This window comes from Lactuca sativa, chromosome 2 (genome assembly GCF_002870075.4).
Source record: "Lactuca sativa cultivar Salinas chromosome 2, Lsat_Salinas_v11, whole genome shotgun sequence".
NCBI lineage: Eukaryota > Viridiplantae > Streptophyta > Magnoliopsida > Asterales > Asteraceae > Lactuca > Lactuca sativa.
In genome coordinates, this window is record NC_056624.2 from 12,595,284 (window position 1) to 12,620,687 (window position 25,404).

Here is a 25,404-nt window from a genome sequence, read left to right on the forward strand (position 1 = left end):
TCATTTCCTAAGTTATCAACAATCATAACGGTTTCATATATTCCATTACATGGTATAGCTTCAAAGTAAAATACACCATTTAGATAAGCCAAAATAGAACCATTCTCATTATTAAAAGAAAATCTAAATCCTTGTCTATATAAATCTTGAAATGAAATGATGTTTCTAGCCATTTCTGGCGAATAGCAACAATTGTTCAAATCTAAAACCAAACTATTCTTAAGCACTAAAGAATACACTCCAATCTTGGTCACAGGCGACGATCTTCTGTTCCCCATGATTAGATTGATCCTTCCTTGATCCACATCCCTACTTCTTCTTAGTCCCTGCACATTAGAACAAATGTGATAACCACAACCGGTATCAAGAACCCAAGAAATAGCATGATTAGAATCGTTAGATTTGATTGTGTATATACTTGCGAAAGATGGCTTGATCTTTCCCTCTTTGATTGCTTGCAGGTAATCTGGGCAGCTTCTCTTCCAATGTCCTATCTTGTGGCAGTGGTGGCACTCTGCCTCCTTTGGGTTAGGGCAGGGCTTAGCGGGATCAACTTTGGTCCCACTAGAAGAGGCACCATCTCGGGCTTTAACCTTGCGATAGTTCTTCGATGAAGCCTTCCTCTTCTTTCCCTTTCCTTGACCAATAGCCAAGATAGGAGCAGCGGGCGGATTGGGAGTAGGTGCAACAGACTTGTCCTTGAAGTTGCTCTCAGCAACCCTCAAGAGACCTTGGAGTTTGCTTAGGGTGACCTCTTCTTTGTTCATGTGGTAGGTCATCCTAAATTGGTTGTACATCGGAGGAAAAGAGTGAAGCACCATATCGATCGCCAAGTCTTCACCGAAGTCAACATTTAACTTGCGAAGGCGGTCGACATACCTTTGCATCTTTTGCAGGTGCACGGTAAGAGATTCTCCATGACCCATCTTAGCGGAAATCATGTTGGTGAAAATCTCATAATGCTCTTGTCTCGCGTTTTGGTGGTATCTCTCCAATAAGTCTTGGTGCATCTCGTACGGGTACATGTCCTCGTAGGACTTTTGGAATTCGGAGTTCATGGTAGCGATCATGATGCAATGTACCTTCGTTGCATCTCGCTCATGAGTCTCAAAAGCGGTGATTTCGGCGGGAGTAGCAACTTCGGGGTTGATTTTCTCAAGCTTCTCATCGAGGACATACTCTTTATCCTCATAGCAAGCAATGGTGCGAATGTATCTTATCCATTCGCTAAAGTTCGTTCCATCGAAGGTGACCTTTTGGCAAAGGCTCATCAACATGAAAGAACTAGCAGCAGCGTTGTTTGCGTTCGACATTTACAATTAGAAAGGACAAAGATAGATTAGAATAAGAATCCCTAATTATCACCCAATAAGAAAAATTAGGGCTAGGATCCAACAATAACATTTACATACTAGAAAAGGGATGTCGTAATCTAACATGCAAATAAATTGAAGGTAAGTGAATGACGATTCACTAATTCTCCATCACAAAACTTAAACTATTAGTCCTAAGTGTATTGAGAATTCCTAGGTTCGGATGAGATTCATTGAAACTATTCAATGGCATGTTTAAATCTCGATATGCCCCTCTTGTTTGTGACTGGGATGCCGAGGATCACAAAGCGGGTGTGAATTACCATGCAAATTCACATGGTGCCTTCATTGTAACGATCACCTATTCGATGTGCCGGTAAACCACACACGCTCCATCGAACTATGATAAACAATGAATCACCCTTTTCCACCTTCGCTTAGAACCAATTAGTGTGCCGGTAAACCACACACGCTCCACTAACTTCTTAGCAAGGTACAAAGTGTAATTTCATGGGATTGCATCAATTCACTTTTCCTAAAGTAACTAGGATTGGGAAATTTTTAAAATATGTGTAGTTACTTTATATTTCTTATTATACTTTTAATGAGAGGATGAGGTTGCCCTATCCTACCAGTTCGACTAACGACCCTCCACCAATCAAGCAAGCGGTGGGTGTGAGTGTACACCCATTAAGCGCCATTTTATAGGCCGCAACCTTATACCCACCATATAGATCGGCTTCGTGAATGAGGCCTACTAACGGTAAGACTAGCATTTAGTTATACATATATATATATATATATATATATATATATATATATATATATATATATATATATATATATTATTCTAGTAATATCATATTAGTATAGGGCTATATTTTAAAACTTTTAAAATCTAGGGTTTGAAATTTAAGTTGTCTAAATTAAAACTTTTAATCACAAATATAAATTTCAAAACTTGTGGGTAAGTTTTAAACATTTAAAATATGGAGGATCAAATAACAAATAATTCCAATTAACAATTAATATCCTAATTATCTATATTTGATTTTATTCAAGATTTCTTTGAAAGATAATTACCAAAATAATTAAAATAATTAATTAATTATCATATAAGGAAATCAAATATTTTATTAGTTGATAAATACCTTTAACTAGATCCAGATAATAGTCATATATATCAAAAAATCGGATTTAGATTGATCTATTATGATTAAGGTAAGTTTCCATAAGATAATTATGAAAAAATCCCGAATCTAGCCATTCCTGACGCCTGGACTCGCCGAGTGCACAAGGGGACTCGCCGAGTCAGGCCTACTCGCCGAGTCCACCTTGGAACTCGCCGATTCCATGACTCAGAAACCTAAAAATCGAATTTTGCAGGTTTGTTTCAGTTAATCAAGCAACAATTTAAAGAAAACCAAGCTAGGCTCTGATACCACTGATGGGTTTTAGCCATAAGAACTTTCCTATGTGCGCATGCAAAACCCTAATGCTTGGATCTAGGCTTTCTAATAAACATGCTTTGAATCCAAGACTTCTAATGACTAATTAGGTTAAATAACAACATTGAAATAGATCTAGAACCATACCTTTGTGTTCCTTGTTAATCTTGAGGTCTTGGAGCTTCTAGAGTCACAAATGTCACTCCTCTAATGGCTTACAAACACCAATAGCAAGGAAGATGATTTAGGAGAGAGGAGAGGGGAGGAAATCGGCCAGGGTTCTCTTACTTTAGGAGAGGTGTCGATTTCCTTATGCCATGGGGTCTATTTATACTTGTAGACTCCTTAAGGGTTACAATCTAAACCCTAATTGGATAATCTTCTCTTAAGGCTATCCAAATCCTTTCCATAGATAAGCCTTGGACGATTTTGAAGCTATCCTAGCTTCTAGAATCCGTCCCTAGCATATCCATAAGGATTTACAGTCTAAAGGTTAACTATCAAACAATTGACAGTTTATACCCCTTTATTTAATTAATCTCTTTAAGTCACCAAATTAATTCTAATTAATTCTATGACTTATATTAATCAAATAACAAATATATTATTCATTATATTATTCTCATAATATATTAATAATATTTACTCTCTCGTAATAAATCATCCTATCAAGTTGCTATGGTGAAGGAAACCCAAAAGGACTATGCACAACCGGGTCAAATACTTGCCTAATATAGTTGCAGCCTTAGACACTATTCCAACAAATCATTCATATCTTGTATAGTGGGCTAAGAGGCTCCATGGATTATCAAGTTGGGTTCCACCTATAGGATGCTCCATGGGAGTTAGAAACCCATGGGTCATGGAAATGAAGAGTCATGACACATTAGGGTTTACATGGTGTAACCCTAGATGTCAACACTATATAAGGATCCCATTCTCCACCAAAATCGACTACGCATACGAAACTAGAGGGCTAGGCCAATTTCAAGAAGTGTGTATTCTCTCAAAGGTCTTTCTAAGAGCATTTGGTGTTATGTGAAGTATTTGAGGCATCACACTTGGGGTGCTAGGGTCACAAAGTTTCAAGGAACATAAGCAACAACAAGGTAAGTTATTCTATCTTTCATTCAAGTTAGAAATTGTTCCGCATGTATGCTAGATAGGAATATAACCTTGGAATTCAACTTTGCATGATAATTATACAAACATAGATCCAAGGTTATTAGGGTTGCATGTACACTTAGGAAGTGTTAGAATGCTCAAAACCCATCAGTAACCACATCAAGCATAACCTAATTAGGCTATCCTACCACTAACTAAACAGTCCTAGCATACAGCTCATACAACAGGCATTCAAGGCGTCCTCTAGATCCTTAGTCCGACTCTAGCGTGCAGTTCTCAAAATCATATATCATGCATACAAGGCATCCTTCTAGATCCCTAGCCCTAATCTAGCATGCAGTTTTCAGAATCATGAATCATACACATAACATAACAAGTATGGGTATCTGGGGGAAAACTTACTTGAGCTCGACCGGGCGCACGCATCACACACCTTGTCTTTTCTCAAAATTCCGTAACTTTAAATTTTTGGAAACTATTTTACTTAAAAGATCCTTTAGTCCCTCGGTTTGAGTCCAGACACCCCTGAGGGTGTGTCTGAATCCCTCAAACCAGGGCTCTGATACCACTTTGTAACATCCAAAAAATCGAGGCCAAAAATTTCATTTTAAATTAAATAATTCATAACATAATTTACCAAACATTGCCAATGTCATATCAACTTATGAAAACCATAACAGCATGTCTGAAAACCATATCATCGAAAGTAATAAAAATAAGAGTGTCCCAAAAAAACTCCATGTGGAAATCATGTGTGTGATGCGCTGCTACACCGCCGGCTCCTTCCCCTTTGACGAAGAGGTACCTGAAACCACAACCAAAAACTGTAAGCATAAAGCTTAGTGAGTTCCCCCATCATACCGCATACTATATAATATCGTCGGTATCTCTCAACCGGTAACTACCATTGGTATTTTTCAACCGGTAACTACCATCGGTATCTTTCGACCAGTATCCGCCATCGATGTCTTTCAACCGGTAACTGTCATCGGTATTTTTCAACCAGTAACTGTCATTGGTATCTTTCAACCGATAACTACCATCGGTATTTTTCAACCGGTAACTGAGGACTACTTCACCCCTACCACTAGCATACAACAGCAAGGTACGTATAAACATACAGTCAGACATATCGGGGTACTGACCTACCCATTGGTCCTAACGACCTATACTAGGGAAAGACTATTCCCTGTCACTACCACTAACATAGCGTTCATAATACGCAAGCATATCTCAAGACCAAGTTACACATTCAAACCAAGATAATTAACATAAAGACAATTACCTACTAAATATCCTTGTTGGTGGGTCGACATTATGGCCTTAGACCCACCCCTACTCGAAGGTAACTCACCTCAATGTCGTGTAGCGTCTGAACTACCCCCAGCATGAAGGTCGACTCCCCTCGACTCCTCAATCCCTACACGAAAATTCTCAAGTCATCAAACAAAATATATATGACCCTAGCCACGGTCAATACCATAACTAGAAAAAGTCAACCTTGGTCAAAGTCAACACCCAGTTGACCTGACTTGCCGAGTTGGCCTGCCAACTCGTCCAGTCCATACCCCACTAATCCGATACAACCCCGACTCCGCTCGTCGAGTCTAGCAAGAACTCGACAGGTTCTTCTTCCTTCAAACTACCGGGACCATCTTCATTCGACTCGTCGAGTTCATCCTTGAACTCGGCGAGTTCATCTCCCACATAAGAACATGTCCAGTCTATGACTCGTCGAGTTGTAGAACAACTCGTCGAGTCCATCTTCAAGGGTTCAGATATTGCATTGGACTCGTCGAGTCTGTTCATACACTCGTCGAGTCTCATGGTTCTCAGGTCCTTTTACGCGTCTAAGCATCTATGGGACTTCCTATTAGATAAGGTGTCTAAGTCCATAACTACTTCTGGTATGTACTAGACCCGACCGGCCATGGTCCATTTAGGTTCATGGCACCATGCAATTGGATAGACTAAATGAGAGAAATAATACTTATGGTTTATTAATATATTATAAGTTCTAATATATTAATAGTATTATTTAATTAGTTTGATCAAGAATTAATTTAGAACTAATTAAGTGATCAAAAGATAAATAATTAAATATATGGGTTGATTATGTAAATCATCCATAACTTGTATAGTGGGCTAAGAGGCTCCATGGATTATCAAGTTGGGTTAAACCCATAGGATGCTCCATGGGAGTTACAAACCCATGGGTCATGGAAATGAAGAGTCATGACACATTAGGGTTTACATGGTGTAACCCTAGATGTGTCAACACTATATAAGAAACTCATTCTCCACCAAAATCGGCTACACAAGTACAAGAGAGGGCTAGGCCGATTTTTAGAGTGTGTGTATTCTCTCAAAAGTCATTCCAAAAGCATTTGGTGTTGTGTGAAGCATTTGAGGCATCACACTTGGGGTGCTAGGCTCTCAAGGTTTCAAGCAATCAAAATCAACTACAAGGTATGTAATTCTAGCCATCCTTTTAAGATAAAAGTTCCCCATGTATGCTAGATAGGATTATGAACCTTGGAAACCAAATTTTGCATGTATTTTGAAAAACATAGATCCAAGGTTTATTAGGGTTGCATGTACACTTAGGAAGTGTTAGAATGCTCAAAAAACCCATCAGTGATATCAGAGCCTAGGCTTGTTTGTGAATACTTGATGCAAAATAGTGTTAAAAATCGTTTTTTTGCTGACTGCACAGGGGACTCGACGAGTCCAAGTGTAAATGCAACCAACTCGGCGAGTATGTTAGTGCACTCGACGAGTTGGTCATGCAGAATACAAAAAATTTGATTTGTGCTGCTGGAAATGGACTAGAAACATTACCCTAAACTGTTTTGGTATTATAAAACTTGTTTTAGATGGAGTAATGGTTGTTCTAATCCATTTACAATGGCTAATATCAATTTTTCATGATTATATGTGTTCATATGTTCTTGAAATGTTGATATGAATATTCATGTTCTTATGAGTTCTTGATAGATCATAGAAGTTACTTGTTTATATGATTAATTCATGATCTTTATGTGTTTTAATGGAGTCCATAACTAGTCCTCAAGTTATGGATAACCAAAAGTCTCTTTGTGTTAAAAGCTATTAAAAGAACACATAAGTTATAAAATGAAGAGTCTTCATTTTAATGACTCATAAGTTATGAATGTGAAAGGTTTTGTAAAGTTACAAAACTTGCCCTCAAGTTTTGGAACATGTAAAGTCACTTAATAAACTTTACTTCCAACCCTTAGAATTTTAAAAGTTAAAATTCAACTCTTATACTTTATATTATAAGTTTATATATATATATATATATATATATATATATATATATATATATATATATATATATATATATATATAAGATTAAGTCATCTTACTGCTAGTACGCATCATTCACGAAGCTGGTCTATAAGGGGGGTATAAGGTTGTTGCCTATAAAATGGCAACTTAATGGGTGTCCACTCTCACCCACCGCTTCCTTGATCGGTAGAAGGTCGTTAGCCGAACGGGTAGGACAAGGACTTATAAATTCTCATTAAAAGTATGACGAATATTATAAAGTAATTAAATGCTTTTATTAAATTCCCAATCTTAGTTACTTTAGGAAAAATGTGAATAAGTTGCTAATCCATGAAATTAAACTTTACACTTTGTTTAGGTCGTTGGTGGAGCGTGTGTGGTTAACCGGCACACTAACTTGGACTTAACAAGGTAGGTAAAGGGTGACTTAGGGTTTATCATAGTATCAGTGGAGCATGTGTGGTTTACCTGCACATCGATTAAGTGATAAACTTTAAAGGTACCAAGTGATTTGCATGTTTACTTCACACCTCGTTTTGTCATCCTCGGTATCCCATTCACAAAACTTGGAGGGCACACTCAAGATTGAAACATGCCATTGAAAAGTTCAATGAATCTCAAAGAATCTAGGAATTGCTAATACCCAATTAAAAACCTAATGATTGGATCCAAGCCTTAATATTACATTTGGGTGTTTTATTAAGGACTCTCTTAATATCTAAACTAATCTTGTTCTCTTCATTCAGATGTCTTCAAACAACACTGGTTCTGGCTCTAATCCTAATGGCCACATTACCCTTATGAACTTGTGTGGGACAGTCACTTTTGATGGATCCAACTTGAATGAATGGATCAGAAACATCAGGATGATTACTCGCTACGAGGACAAAGAATATGTCCTTGATAAGGAGCTTAAGGAGATTGATGAGACCACTGCAACTCCCCAGGAGATCGCTGACATCCAGGCACATGAAAGGGATGCTACCAAAGTGGCATGCATCATGTTGGCCACCATGACAGCAGAACTCCAAAAGTCCTATGAGGACTTCTACCCTTTTGAAATGCATCAAGATCTGATGGAAAGATACCATCAAAGTGCACGACAAGAGAGGTAAGAAATGATTTGCTCCATGATAACAACCATGATGAAGGACAGAGAGTCCGTCACGAGCCACATGCAGAAAATGCAAAGGTATGTGGATCGGTTGCTGAAGCTTAATGTGAACTTCCCTGAGGAACATGCAATAGATATCATTTTGCACTCCTTACCATCGTGCTATGATCAATTTTTCATGAGATATCACATGAATAAGGAAGAGGTCACACTCAACAAACTTCAAAGACTCCTCAAGACCGTAGAAACAGGTCGTAAGGGTAAGTTGGTTTTTAACACTCCTACTCGAAACTCCGCCCCGGTTTTGGCAATCGGGAAAGGTCGAGGGAAGAAGAGGAAGAGCTCTTTGAAGGGTACCAAGGCAAGGACCCTTGATGCCTCTTCTTCAAGTGGAACCAAGAAAGGTTTTGTCACTCCTTCTTCTGACACAAAAGAGGCTGAATGCTTCTATTGCCATGAAAAGTCACATTGGAAGCGGAACTGCCCAAAGTACCAGCAAGATGTGAAGGATGGGAAACTTAAACCCAACCATGTAGGTATTTACACTATCTTATCTAATTACTCACCCCATTCTAACTCTTGGGTCCTTGATACCGATTGTGGTATTCATATATGTTCTGATTTGCAGGGACTAAGAAGAAGTGAGAATGTGGAGCATGGAAGAATAAACTTAATCATGGGGAATAGGAAAGCTTTACTTGTCAGCAAGATTGGAGTTTATAATTTATCGCTAAGTAGTGGGTTTAGTTTAGATTTGAATAAATGTTGTTATTCGCCAGAAATGGCAAGAAATATTATTTCCTTTCATGCATTGTATAAACAAGGTTTTATCTTTTCATTTGATAATGAAGTTGGTTCGATTAATGCTTTCTTTAATAATGTTCTTTATTTTAAAGCATTACCTTGTGATGGTGTGTATGAAATTGTATATGTGGTTGATACCTTAGGAAATAATGTTTTGTGTATTAATTCTGTTAATGACGATAACTTGGATAAAGTGACATTATGGCATTGTCGTCTTGGACATATAAGTAAGAAACGTATAGGCCAACTCCAAAAGGATGGAGTCTTGGAGTCGTTTGACCTAAAGTCAGATGATAGTTGCGAATCATGCTTACTTGGAAAAATGACAAAGTCACCCTTCACGGGTTCTAGTGAGAGGGGTGAAGGTTTGTTGTATCCTGTACACACGGATGTGTGTGGACCATTTAAACATGCCACAAGGGATGCTCATCGTTATTATTTGACTTTTACTGATGATTACAGTAGATATGGATATGTCTACTTGATCAAGCATAATTCAGAGACTTTCGAAAGGTTTAAGGAATTTAAACAGGAAATTAAGAATGTATTGGGCAGGAACATTAAGATGCTTCCATCCGATCGAGGTGGTGAGTATCTTAGTTCAGAGTTCCTCGACTATCTTAGGGAATGTGGGATTGTCTCATAATTGACACTTCCCAGGTCATCGCAGTTGAATGGTGTGGCTGAGAGGCGTAATCGAACCTTGTTGGATATGGTTCGTTCCATGATGAGTCAAGCTTCACTACCAATCTCATTTTGGGGGTATGCCTTAGAGACTGCCGCCCATATCCTTAATCTGGTCCCTACAATGGAAGTTGCCAAAACTCCTCATGAGATGTGGACTGGTAAAGTAACCAAACTAGACCACAACAATATTTGGGGTTAAGAGGCTTTCATGAGATGCGAGACTCATGATAAGCTCAAACCCCGAAGCGAGAGGTGTATTTTCATCAGCTACCCACAGCAATCCTTTGGTTACCTCTTCTACAGACCTAGTGAAAATGTTGTCTTTATAGCAAGGAAGGTTGTATTTTGAGAGAGAGAGAGAGAGAGAGAGAGAGAGAGAGTTCATAAGCCAAGGAAACAGTGGGAGGCAAGTCGACCTTAAAGAAATTCAAGAGTCAAGTGGTGAAGGAACTTTAAACCCAAGCACTCAACTTGAGGAGGAAACTCCTGTTGAGCCAATTGACATGGTTGTACCTCTGAGGCGTTCCATAAGGGTTAGGAATGCACCTGAGCATTACTATGGATTCCATATTACTGCGGAAAGTGGTACACATATCAGTGATGAGACACTGATAGTTCTGGATGAACCTAATAGTTACGCGGAAGCCATGGCAGGCCCTGAGTCAGCCAAATCGAAAGAGGCAATGGACAGCGAGATACAGCCCGTGTATGACAATGAAGTTTGGAACTTGGTTGAGAATGTACCAGGTCGTAAGACTGTAGGGTGCAAATGGATCTTCAATAAGAAGACCGACATAGATGGTAATGTACACACTTATAAGGCACGACTGGTTGTAAAGGGTTTCTCACAAATTCCTGGAGTTGATTATGATGAGACCTTTTCTTTAGTGGCCAAGATTAAGTCTATTAGGGTTCTATTAGCCATAGCCGCATTTCATGACTATGAAATATGGAAAATGGATGTCAAAACCGCTTTCCTTAATGGAAAGTTGGCTGAGGATGTTTACATGAGTTAGCCAGAGGGTTTTGTCAATACATAGTACCCTAATAGAGCGGGTAAGTTTGAGAAATCCATTTATGGATTAAAGCAAGCACCTCGCAGATGGAATCTTTGCTTTTATGAGAAATTCAAAGAGTTTGGCTTTTCTAAGAGTGAAAATGAATCTTGTGTGTATGTCAAGGCTAGTGGGAGTATAGTTAGCTTTTTGGTGTTGTATGTGGATGACATACTACTCATAGGAAATGGCATCCTAACTCTGCAGGAAGTTAAGTCCTGGCTTGGAAAGTGTTTCTCTATGAAGGACCTAGGAGAAGCTGTCTATATTCTAGGGATAAGGATCTTGAGAGACCGGAGTAAAAGACTAATTGGACTTAGTCAGAGTACCTACTTGGATAAGGTGCTGAAGAGATTCGGCATGTAGGACTCCAAGAATGGAGAGTTACCCATCCAGAGTAACGCCAGATTGAGTAAGACACAAAGCCCTAGTACTGAGGCTGAGATAGCATAAATGAGTCGAATACCTTATGATTCGGCTGTAGGATCAATCATGTATGCTATGACGTGTACTCGACCTAATGTAGCCTTTGCCTTGAGCATCGTTAGCATGTATTAGGGTAACCCTGGCAAGGCACACTGGACTGCGGTAAAGAACATCCTCAAGTAAGTACTATGGACTAAGGACTGGGTTCTTACCCTCGGTGGGAGTGATGACTTGAGAGTTGTAGGGTCTAATGATGCTAGCTTTTAGACTGATAGGGATAATTTACGCTCTCAGTCAGGCTGGGTCTTTACCTTAAACGGAGGAGCAATTTCTTAGAAGAGTTCAAAGCAAGAAACGGTGGCTGATTCAACTTGCGAATCAGAGTATATAGTAGCTAGCGAGGCGGCAAAGGAGGCGATATGGCTGAAGAACTTCATTGGAGACCTTGGAGTTGTACCAGCTATTAAGGAGCCAATTGAAATTTTCTATGATAGTGAAAGTGTTGTTGCCTTAGCCAAGGAACCAAGGGATCATGGGAGATCCAGACACATCGAAAGAAAATACCATTTCATCAGACATCGAATAGAAGAAGGACTCCTCGTGGCAAAGAGGGTATCAGCGGATGAGAACCCAGCAGATCCCCTCAAGAAGGGACTGACTCGGGTTAAGCATCTCCAGCATGCTCGGAGCATAGGGCTGAAGGATGATATTAGATTTAGTAGTTAGATAACCTCGAAATTTGTAAAGTGTAATTGACATTAGATGATGAATAAAATGTGTTTTATTTATGAGTAAAGTGTTGCTATCTCTTGTCGATCGTTTACCATGTTTCGTTTGCATGTTTTGACTTCCAGAATAATTATGTTTGGTATATCATATTATTCGAACCTCCACAGTCGATCATATGTCGGAAGTAGGTATGAATCAAGACCGTTATGATTGGTTGCAAAGGTCTAAGGTGTTGGACATGGCTACAACAATCATGAGTGCTCATAAGGTATGAGCATTGGACTCAACCCACGCTCACTGGAATCATTTCATGGAATTTATCTTGAGTGATCGTGAGACGATAATATCATATAAGTCTTCAAACCTAGAGATATGATTTGTTACTTATGAGTTGGTTATGCATTGATTGTACGAAAATGCATTGGTAACTCGATGTTATAAAACGTGCTTTTATGTATAATTCAATGAGTGGTAGAACAAACATATGAGTCAAAGTTTATCTGTTCCTTCTTGGATTAGAAGCTGATATCTGGGCCCCCCGATGATTTTGTTTTGACCCATGTACACGGCCCGATCAGAACTAAGTTGATGTGTTCAGTTAAGTTCTTTGTCAAACAAATCGGAAATCGGGAAACAAACTGTTGGACAATAAGTAAGACATTGTTCCATGTATTTGTTCGACTGATATCTAGAGCAGAGGATTATATGATCACTTATCTTAAATGGTGTATCATCATCTTCTCAGTTCCAAAAAACCTTGAAAGAGCTACAATTACTGATCGGTTCCTAAATTCATACTTGCAGTTATAGTTATTAGTTTTATCCAAGTGGGAGACTGTTGGATAAGGTGTCTAAGTCCATAACTACTTCTGGTATGTACTAGACCCAACCTGGCATGGTCCATTTGGGTTGCATGGCACCATGCAATTGGATAGACTAAATGAGAGAAATAATACTTATGGTTTATTAATATATTATAAGTTCTAATATATTAATAGTGTTATTTAATTAGTTTGATCAAAAATTAATTTAGAGTTAATTAAGTGATCAAAAGATAACTAATTAAATATATGGGTTGATTATGTAAATCATCCATAACTTGTATAATGGGCTAAGAGGCTCCATGGATTATCAAGTTGGGTTAAACCCATAGGATGCTCCATGGATGCTCCATAGGAGTTACAAACCCACGGGTCATGGAAATTAAGAGTCATGACACATTAGGGTTTACATTTTGTAACTCTAGATGTGTCAACATTATATATGAAACTCATTCTCCACCAAAATCGGCTACACAAGTACAAGAGAGGGCTACGCCGGTTTTTAGAGTGTGTGTATTCTCTCAAAAGTCATTCCAAAAGCATTTGGTGTTGTGTGAAGCATTTGAGGCATCACACTTGGGGTGCTAGGCTCTCAAGGTTTCAAGGAATCAAAATCAACTACAAGGTATGTAATTCTAGCCATCCTTTTAAGATAAAAGTTCCCCATGTATGCTAGATAGGATTATGAACCTTGGAAACCAAATTTTGCATGTATTTAGACAAACATAGATCCAAGGTTTATTAGGGTTGCATGTACACTTAGGAAGTGTTAGAATGCTAAAAAAAACTCATCACTTCCCTCCCTAACAACTGGTCCATTCGCAATATGGATTTGGTGGTCATTACGCCTCGACTCACCGAGTCCCAAGAACAACTCGGCGAGTTCGTCCTTGACCATTACTATACAGTTGATTTAAATGGGTCTTAACACATCAAAACCATAGATCTGGCCTCCTAATGTCCATTTTATATGTAAACTTCCAAACTTGGTGCACATGCATGGGGTTCTTGGCTCAAAAATCCATAAAAGGTGCTCTACAATGTGCATGGGGATCTCATGGCCATAGAGTTGGCAGCTTTATGCCATGAGACCCCTCCAATAACTCAGATCTGAAAGTAGAACTCCATGAATCACTTCACAAATCCGGAAATGGCTTAGAAATAGGTGTGTTCACGGGGCGATTCAGCTCGGATAATAATAAAATTGTAAACCGTTATCACGGGGCGAGTACCTTATATGCACTAATCGAAACATGACCGAATTGTGCAAAAACCCGAACTGAACCGAACCGTTTAAAAGAGGGTAACCACGGTTCGGTTCACGGTTACCCGCTTAATATAAAAAACAAAATTAATCAAAAAAATACAAGCTAGATTTAAGTCAATTGTAAAATATTCATTCAAAACAAAATCATCTAAAACAAAATAATTCAACAAGAGATATTTTACAAGTGTTTAACACTAGTTTGATAACACAAAAAAACATTCCATTATCCCTTCAACAAATAAAAAAACAGCAACTCGTCTCAAAATCAGCACCAAACCTGCAAAAAAACATATATATTTAGTACAAATAGCAAAAAACAGCAAATATAAAATAGTATAATAACAACTTAAAAAGCATCACAAACATCACAAAAAACTGCACAAAACAGCTCAAAAAAACACAAAACAGCACAAAAAAAACTGCACAAAATAGTTAAAAAAAAACATAAGAAACACCACAAAAAAACTGCACAAAACATCACAAAAAACAACACAAAAACTACACAAAATAGCTTAAAACACACACACTAAAACAACACAAAATGTACAGAAAAGAACAATAAAATTGTAATAAAAAACTGCATATAATCAACACTTTAAAGCACAAAAAATACAAAATTTTACCATCATAAAACTTCAATCATCCACAGTAAGAGCGGATATAGCTTGAGGTAAGTCATTCACTTCTGAAACAACAAAAAATTATACATTAGATTGAATAAAACATGAAATTATAAGAGCTATAAAAAGAAAGTCATACTGGCTTCATAATTTTGAAGAGCTTCAAAACTTTCCTCAATATCAATCAGAACATTTTTGGACCGAAGCCAATTTTGAGAACATATCGATGCTTCAACTGTTGTGGGGGTCAATGAGCTACGAAATGCATCAAGAATACGTCCCCCGGTACTAAATGAAGATTCTAAGTCTACAGTTGAAGCTGGAATTGCCAAAACATCCCTAGCAATTGTCGCGATGACCGAAAATCTTGCTTAATTTTTCTTCCACCAACTACGTAAATTGAACTTGTTGTCAAAAGGCTCACATTGCTCACTCAAATACCAATCCAACTTGCATTTTGCAGCTACAATTATCACCAAATATTAAAGTAAACAAAAAACTAATTATGTAAGTATAACTAAAAAAACTAAAAGAAACACAACTTGTAAATTACCTGTACCACTTGAGTTCTCTTCCAACAATCTTTTGTATTCGTTGTTCAACAAAGTCGTCGGATCATCATCAACATCAATAAGAATCTCTTCTTCAAAATGTCCGGAATTAGTAGTCGGAATTTTAATTAGTAACTCCAATTTCATGTAAGTAATGAGCATACAAGTCTCGCAATACTTTCTCTACTTGATCACACAAATTTTTGGCTTTTTCTTCATCAAAACTTTGGCTAATAATGAAGGAATCATAACCTAACTTGTATTGTGGATCAAGAATTGGAGCAATGAATAAAAACACATTAATTTTTGATGAATTGCTCCAATACTTATCATATTTCTCCTTCATTTTAGCAGCCATCTTTTTAAAACCCTCATCACTTGCTATCATCTTTTTTTTTAACATTGCTCTAATGCCAAAGACTTCATGAAAATAATTGTTGCTAGTTACATACAAAGAGCCAGATATACGCAAAGTAGATGTATAAAAACCTTTCAAGAAAGGTAACATACACCTAAAATGCTCCCAATATTCTTCCTTAGGCAACCTCTTCAATGATAAAAGCTCAGACCTCACATATTTCACAGCTGATCGAATACGGGTAATATTTGTGTCTACATCTTTTAAACCTTCTTGGACAACAAGACTTAAGATGTGGGCACAACATCTCATATGAAAATGTTGACTATCTAACACACTATGCTTCCATGCATTCAGTCTTCTTTTTAAGTATCAAATAAAAAGGTCATTTGAACTAGCATTATCAACCGTAACCATGAAAACCTTGTCAATTCCCCAATCAAGTAAGTTCTTCTCCACATATTTTCCAATTATCTCACCAGAATGACCAGAAACCGGACAAAAGTTGATTATCCTTTTATGAATGGTCCAATCTTTATACATAAAATGAGCTGTCAAACACATGTAATTAAGATTTTGCCTAGAAGTCCACAGATCTGTTGTTAAAGAAACTCGTTGTCTGTTCTTAGAAAAATACTTCTTCAACTTTTCCGCTTCTGACTTGTATATCTCCAAACAATAATTAATAATAGTGGTTCTTGAAGGGATTTGAAATTGTTGTTGCAATATTTTCACAAGGTCACGGAACCCTTCATGTTCGACAGTCCTGAAAGGTAATTCATCAATAATGATCATTCTATCACACAAATATCTACACTTGGTTTGGTCAAATTTACAAGGGACAAATGTAGAAACAGTTTCTCCACTTTCTTGTACAGAAGATTGGTTTTAAAACATCAATAGCTTTTGTTTTTTTTATCGATGTTATGAGGGTTCTTAGTGCAATGTGCAGCATGATTCTGCATAGAACTAGTTCCATTCTTACTAGGACAATGCAATCGTCTACTACAATGCTTACAAACCGAGTAATCATGATCATCAGGATCTCTAATAAAATGAGCCCATGCTTCAGAAGTTTCCGGTTTTTGCTTTCTCTTTTCATTCTTTTTCCCTTCATCCACTTTCTTAGCAGAATCTATTGTAGGTGAAGGATTAACACTTGCATTTGAAATTCTAGATTGTTGTATTGGTAAAGTATCGCCATCAACCTCCATTTCAGCCATTTGTTTCTATCATAGTGTCACACAAGTTAGAATAATCAATTTTTGCTGATGAAATACATACATTGTCACATTGATACATAGACAGTAGAAAAAAATCAGGTTACATAGATAATTAGAGATAGACAGAAATCAGATTACAGAAACATACATAAACATATCATACATTAAGTTTAGTTCATCATACATATACATAATATGGTACATAAAAGTCACTAATCATAATATCAGATTACATTAACAACTAAGTCATTAACAAAAAAAAAATCATTAAAAGCTAAATATTCGATCTAAATATTCGAGTATATGTCGAAGTATAAAAAAAAAAGCATTAATCACTATATCAGATTAACAACTAAGCCATATGCAGTAAGTCAAATGCAGAAAGAAGAAAAAACGAACGAAGGAAAGGGGTGTCAAACAAGAGAAATCCGACAATGTTGACTGTCGATTGGAAGAAGAGCGGATTGAAGGTTTGAAGGTGTTGGCTATTTCCGACTCTTGCGTTCAATTCAGCTCTTGATGAAAGGCTTCGTCGATCTAATTGTTGCAAATGTAGTTGAGTATGGAGTGGCAAATGGTCGAATGCCCTAATCACGAGTCGCGACTGAAGACGATCTGAGAGGTGGAGAGCGAGTGTAGAATGTGTAGTCGTCTAGGGTTCTAGGCGATGTCTGATCATCAAATCCGATGTCTAACTCTCTAGGCCGGATGTAGGATTGTTGATGATTTGGGCCATTGGGTTGCTGATAAGAATTTAATCTAATATGGGCTAGTTATATACTACATATTACATAATATAGATTATATATATATATATATATATATATATATATATATATATATATATATATATATATAATGACGGTTCGGTTCGGGTATCCGCGAGTATCTAAATACCAAAATCGAAACCGAACCGTATGTATGCGGATTTTTCGGTTTCAGTTTTTTCGGTTACAGATTTTTCAGTTTCGGTTTTTTTCGGTTTTGGATCGGCCGGATCGGTTTGGTTTTACGGTTTTTTTGCACACCCCTACTTAGAAAGCCCTAAATGCACCCAAAATCTAAGCCCTAAAGATGAACAACCAAAAGAAAGACCAAAACATGGGGCATTTACCTTACTTGAGCTGAAGATGGAATAAGATCTCTGGATCTACAAGTCCTAACTCGAACTCCCAAGCTTCCTTCCTCTTTTCAAGCTTCACAATCCACCAAAATGCACCAAAAATGGCCTTAGATCACTCAAGGCAGCTAGGGTTTCGATAAGAGGTGTTCAGGGAGCATAAGGGACAATGGGGGCTGCAATAATGCGTTTAAATCGGGTGCAAACCCTCGGATTTAGGGTTGCCCTCATACAATACCTACTCGCCGAGTCAGTCTCCCGACTCGTCGAGTAGGTCACTTAAAATGCCCGCGGATCACGACCCTACTCGATGAGTTTGGCCACCAACTCTTCGAGTCCCGGAGAAAATACAGAAATGTTCAAATTAAATGCATACCGAGAATCAGGTGCTACAGCCTATGTATAGTAAATGTTTTGTGTTTGTAGCAAATGTTGTGTTTGCGTAATGCTTATTTTATATTAATTGATCAACCTTTTAAATATGTAGGATGTTGCTATCCATCATATCAACAGAGCAATCCTTGTGAAGAGCCTGCTTCTTTTTTATTGGTTGTATTTTTTGGCATGTTGGCAATCCAAAGCAAAATAAAGACAACATGATTTAAGTTTATTTTTAAGTTTATATCATTCTCTAAATTTTAGAGTTGTACATTATGTAGTAAAATTTGTTTTTAAGACATTTTTAAGAGATGTTTTATTTCATTGTAAATCATGTATAAAAATTTTTATTTGAGACTTTAAGTTATATATATATATATATATATATATATATATATATATATATATATATATATATATATATATATATATATATATATATATATATATATATATATATATATATATATATATATATATATATATATCTTAAAGTTTCAAATACAAATTTTTATACATGATATACTTTTTAACCTTTATTACGGTTTATAACGAATATATAGATATCAAATAACTATTTTATATTTGCAATAACGTTTAATTTTAATTAAAAAGTTACTGTGCGCAACCAAATATACTACATCTACGACTAAATTTATCTATCCTTTTGAAGCCATTTAAAATGTTTTTTTAATAATGTAAGTTCACTACCATATTTAACAATTTAGACATATCATAGATAAATAAATTAAATTCTGATATTAAAGTTATATACTATAAGACAATAATCAAATAGAGACGCATAGAAAATTAGAAATTATATGTAAGCATGAGCAATCATGTTAAATTTAATGCATTATTTACAGTCGCAATTTATTTTAAAATTTTAACTTTATAATATTTTAAATCAATAGATATATTCATTAAAATTATAAAAATATATAATAATGTAATCAAAATAAACCGTAAAAATTATATAAATAAAAACTAAAATAAGAATTTGGATATTGATTACATAAAACTTTTTAATAAATTTGCATCGACTTTTCTTTTTCTATGTAGAATAATAAAATTCGTATGGACACACGTGATTAACAAAATTACAAAGGCACCAACATATTTTTATTTTTAAAGTAAAAACAATGTAGTTTTATTTTAACAAAAATCATCAATATGCTTATGTATTTAAACACAAAAAACAATATATTTACATTTTTAACCTAAAACAGTAATGAAAGATATAAATGTATTTGCCGATGCATTACATCTTTTTAAATATTACATGATTTCAAAATGAAAATCATAGCCGAAACATATATATTCACTGAATTAATACTATATGCCGAAAAATGGTAATACACTGGAAATACTATTTGATGTCAGTCTATAGATAGCTAATCGTCGAAATGAACAAGTCGAAAGGAAAAAATTTGACAACCACTTAAACGGATCTAACTTTCAACTTTAAACTAATCGCTGGAATGAAATTAAACATGCAGGTATCCTAGTAGTAGTAGCAGCAACAGGAGTAGTGGTAATAGTAGTAGTAGTAGTAATAGTAATATATATATATATATATATATATATATATATATATATATATATATATATATATATATATATATATATATATATATATATATATAGAAAGTTAGGTTCATATATAAACCTCTTATTTATTGTTTGAATATATGGTTAAATGTTGAGCAATCATTTGGTAGAGTAATTTTATAATTTTAATAATTAAATTAATTAGTATCTCCTAGAATTATGGTAAGTAAAAACTAATTGCGGATGATTAAAGTCTCCAATAACCTATATGCCGGCCAAACTCTTACCATGAATGTGTCGTCTTCAAGAAATATATTTTCCATTGATAACCAGAATCTTTAAGGTTGTCGACTTACATACTAAGGAGAATCAAGTAACTATGTATAATCAATCTTCATAGGTTTTTATTAATTTTTAGTGATTTCAAAATCATGAAAATTGAGAATTTTAAAATCCTTTTCCATCCGATTTGGTTTTTAAGATGCGAAGGAAATCACCACATTCATAAGGGTTTATTGGGGTTTTTTTGTTTCTTCTTAAAAAGTTTTTTTTGTATTGTTTTTGTTGTTTTTAAATAGTTAGAAATATATGGTATTGTGGTGGTCATACATAGGAATAATTAATACTACTTTATTCAATTAAGTTGGATTTTACTGCAATTTATTTTCTCATAACAATTTTTTCATTGGTGGTCAGTGATCACAGGAGATGATAAAAAAAAAAAAAAAAAAAAAAAAAAAAAAAAAAATACAAAAAGCGTTTAAAGCTTAAAGCATCGACTCCGAGAGGAAAATAGAAGGGTAAGGTTCGATTAGGCAAAAAGAAATAGATTCTTGTTGACGTTTTATTATATTCTTGTTGAATTGTTATTCTTTAAGAATGAAAGATTGAAATCAACATATTCTTAAATCTGACTTGCAGGTTATATTCATTGGTTGATGATGAACAAAGGTTTTCGTAGTCTTTAAGAATGAAAGACTGATATTAACATATGATAAAACTGTTCTTTAAGAATGAAAGATTGAAATCAACATATTCTTAAAGAATGGAAGATTGAAAAGGAGGATTGATGGTTCAAGAATGATACGTATAGATTTGGCTGATTGAATATGAATATATTTGATAAAAAACAATGAACAATGAAGAAGAATATAGGGTTCTTGTATTTCAGTATGGCCATTTGACAAACAAATTATTAAAGAATGTAACACATATTGTATTTTTTTGTAAATTTTTTCAAGAATATTGTATATTAAATAAAGAATGTAGTGTGTGTGTGTGTATATATATATATATATATATATATATATATATATATATATCTTACTATATTATTATACAAACCTTACTATTTATAAAAATAAATTTAAGGCGTCCAAACCATTAATCTTTAAGTACTATAATTTATGCAAAGTGGATTTTATATTTCTTAAATTTCAAGTTGAAAATAGAAAGACTAATTTAATTTTTTTTTTTTGAAAGCTAACACAAATGCATACTTAACTGGTCTCCAAACTAAATCAACACAAAAATCGGGTGTAAGCTTTAGAATCTCTCTTAAAGCTTATGACAAAGTCATCAACTTAAACCAAATCACTCTATCTCGATCATATTTTCCTCTATCTCGGCCCGTCCCCATATATTCTCAATGTCTAATCTTCACATCCACCTCTCTCTCCCCATCTATCCTTTTATTGTACTATCTTCCTCCCGTATGAAAAAGCCCTAAGACCACCTCCAACCCACATCAATTTTTTCCCCCAAAAATGGAGTAAAAAATGGGGCAAATAGTGTTTCATCTTCAATCCTACTCCATTATTTATCTCATTTTTACCCCCAAAAAGTATATTTCTAGTATATTCTATTATTCCAACTTACATAGATTGTCAAATACACCCCTCTACTAATTTAGTTTTAACAAATATATAATCTATATTTTCTTTCCATTACATTAATATTAAATACAAACGATTATATTTATAATAAACTTATAACTAAATATTATACATGCATTTATAAAAATATTACACATACACACTTTTAAATAAATACTAAATAAATAAATAATAGTATTGGAGCTTGTTGGTTTTTATTAGCTTTTTATTGTAATATATAGGTTAACTACAAGTTTAATAGCATATGCTATCGTGTTTGTAATATATATTTTAATTATAAGTTTTTTTGTAAAATACGTTATCGTTTTTTAAAATTTCAATATGTATTTAAAAATTTATATGAATTTGATGAAAAAAAACAAACTTTATATTTATAATTAATTAATATAATTTAATATATAAAAAAATATTATAAGTATTAAATATTATATTTAAATAATAATTAGTAGGTAAAAATGAACTAGAAATGTAAAAATATTTAACAGAGGGACTAAAACCGACAACGTAAAATTCACCTCCATTTTAGGATAAATTAATTGTATAACACCATATTTGGTGTAATACTATTCATACGCTTATAAATCACCACCGTTACCCTTATCTTCACAACCACCACCACCACCAAGATCTTCATCAACTGGATTTTTGTCGTCCCTCACCATCACCGTTACCCTCTCTGTGATCACACTGGTCACCCTATAGACAATAAGCACTTGGAACGAATTTTTTGCATATTTTGGTTATTGCTAATGATCTAAGGGGAAATTTGGGAAATAGGCAGTAATACTGGATTGTGTGTTTGGAAGGTATCGACATACAATTCCTTAAATTTTATGCATCAAGAAATGTAAACATCTTATGAAGGATATCACTTTCTCCTTCAAATACCACCGCCATCAGCAACCATTAACAACCATTGTCATTTTTCTCTCTCTCTCTCTCACACACACACACACACATCTTTCTCATACGTTGTGATTGGCGACCTAACCCCTCACCGGCTACCTGAACCCTTATCGATCTTCATAAGAAAAACAAGGTAAGCTTTTGTATACGTTTTTTACACGTAAATGTTGAGTATCTGTTACATCACAGCCGAATCTTATTGATTTCCTTTTTGGATTTACCAGAAATCCATCTGAAAAGTTTTTCAACTGGATTTACCTGGATTTGTACTTGAATCAATTAACCTCATTGGGCTGCTGCTTCCGTTCACCACCAATTCGATGAAATGCCTCAGAGGTGTCTAAAACAATTGTAAGTGCATGAATGACAGAAGTATGATTATCACAGAAGCTAAAGTTTTTGTATGGATAATAAGTTCCATTGGAAGCTATATATCTCATTCATTTCTTCTACTTTTTGTTTTTTTTTTATAATTTTATAATTTTTTTTTATTTTTTCTAATTGCAGATTATCTAGATAGTGACTCTTTTGGCAACACCGTTGGATGTTGGACAAAAAAGATGGTGTTTTGTGGTTTTTTTACCACTCTTGGAAAGAAATCAAAGAGTTTTCAAGGCAACAACTCTAAAGAAAGTGATCATGAATTTATCGTGAAGATGTATGGTGATAAGATTCATTTAGCATTTTTCTTTTATCTTTCATGAAGTCTCTGTAAAAAATAAAAAATAATATAAAGAAGATGATAAGGTTGTCACTAATCCAAATTTGTGTGCCACTATTAAGAATTAATCTGTTGTTCTTATTGAGGAAATTGGTGACCACATCTATAAGCAATGTCACCTGATTTTCCAGGATTTTTCATTATTATAGTTTTCTTTCACATGAATAATAAATGTTTGATGAAATAGATATTGCCTTAATAAAATTTTAAGTATCAATTTTTGCTAAGTCAATTCATTTTGTTAAGAATATGAAACTTTGATAATGATGTTCTATACAGCATGACACTTGAAGTCATCGCATCCCCAAATTTGATGATAATTTGATACATGAGGAAATGAACTAACTCCAGTTTAAAAACTCAAAATTTTAATGTCTGTAGACCATGGTTAAAGAAACGAAGAAAACATGGTTGAAAAAATCAAAATGTTTATGTGGATATTTCCATATTATCATATACTCTGTTGATCCCCTTCTTTGTTTTTCGCTTCGAATTCTTATCTCCATGGTTAAAGAAACGAAGAAGATATGGGTTTCTTTGTTTCTTTCACTTTGATTGCATCTCTTCATGTCATAAACCCAATCAGGTAAAACATAGATACCCTTTTAAATTTTTGTTCCTTTTTTTTTCTTTTGATGATTAATCTTTGTAGACATCAATTTGGTTGTGATTTGTGGAATCCTGGTAAATTTTCTGGTTTAATGATTTTTATTTTACATGTTAAAGTTTAATGATTGTTGTAGTTTATCTATTCTTTTTTTTTTTTTCTGATTTCCACTAGCTATCTTTTTATATAAGTCATTGTTGTTTAAAAAGTTATTTTTTAAATGGTTCTTGAAAGTTGGCCCAATTTGTTTTGTTTTTAGTTAGTTCTTTGTTAATAGGACCAAAACACTTTATTAGAAATTAGTCTTGACTATTATTCTGAATGTTAATATGGAATTGAAGAACAAAAAGGATTTTGGCTAATTTGTTTGGTTTTTCAATTGGTTGTTTGTTAATAAGATTAGTGTATTCTGTTTAGCTAACATGATTAAGTTCATTATATATGGTTTTTTACTTTTTGAGTCCAATTTATTAACAATCATCCAACTTAAATATGTTTGTTTTTTATTTTGTAGGTCACTTTTCTTTGTTTTTTATTTTGTAGGTCACTTTTCTTTGAAAGATCGGAAGATCAAGGTTCTGAGGAATAAGGAGGTACCCTTGGTGTTGGTTCAGTGGCAACATCGGAAGGGATCAGAGATGACCTGGGAGCCGGAGCGTGAGATGCGTGAGCAGCATCCGGAGTTATTTTAGAGGGAGACTTCGAGGGCGAAGTCTAGTTCTAGTAGGGGAGAGTTGTAACAGCCCGGATTTCCAGGTATCTTTTATGCTTTCAATTTTGATGTTTTGTGAGGGGACTCGGTGAGTTGGAGCTCAGACTCGCCGAGTAGGATCACGATTCTGGACGCGGGTTCGCACCTGGACTCGGCGAGTCCAAGGCATGGACTCGGCGAGTCCGCGCTGTTTAATGAAACCCTAATTTCTCGGGTTTGGGACCTATTTAAAGGGCCTTATGGCCGTCATTTGTGCTCACCAGTCCCTTGAGTGAAACCTTAGCGAGTGTGAGCGTTTGGAGCAAAGTAGGAAGCCATTATTGATCTTGGAGGTGTCATCTTGCAAGGGAAAGGGAGGATCAGCTAAGGGAAAGCAAGAGGAGCCACTTCTTAAGAGTTTGGGGTCCAGAACATGACATTTTGAGGTAATATCTTCGAACTATCCTCTGCTATGTTGATGTTTATATTGATTTAGGGCTTATTGAGCCCTTTTGTGGCTAGATCTAGTGCTCCCTTGGTCCCTTAAGCGATTTAGACCATAGATCTGGACCCTTGGAGGTCCAGAGTGTCCCTTTACCTAAGCTTTTTGTGAATCCATGGGGGTTTTGGATTGGAATCCTTATGCCTAAGGTCAAAACACCATTTATGAGCCATGGGGTGT

The 25,404-nt window shown here is 35.2% G+C and overlaps 1 protein-coding gene across 1 annotated transcript; it reads right to left on the reverse strand.

Moving 5' to 3' along the window:
• Positions 1 to 15,092: 15,092 nt before the first annotated feature.
• On the reverse strand, positions 15,093 to 16,853 carry LOC111900798 (zinc finger BED domain-containing protein RICESLEEPER 2-like). Its single transcript, XM_023896679.2, has 5 exons — positions 16,616 to 16,853; positions 16,054 to 16,499; positions 15,451 to 15,972; positions 15,275 to 15,407; positions 15,093 to 15,184 (listed from the first exon to the last, which is right to left on the reverse strand). Exons 1-5 carry the CDS (start codon positions 16,851 to 16,853, stop codon positions 15,093 to 15,095), a joined length of 1,431 nt encoding a protein of 476 aa, XP_023752447.2.
• Positions 16,854 to 25,404: the final 8,551 nt, after the last annotated feature.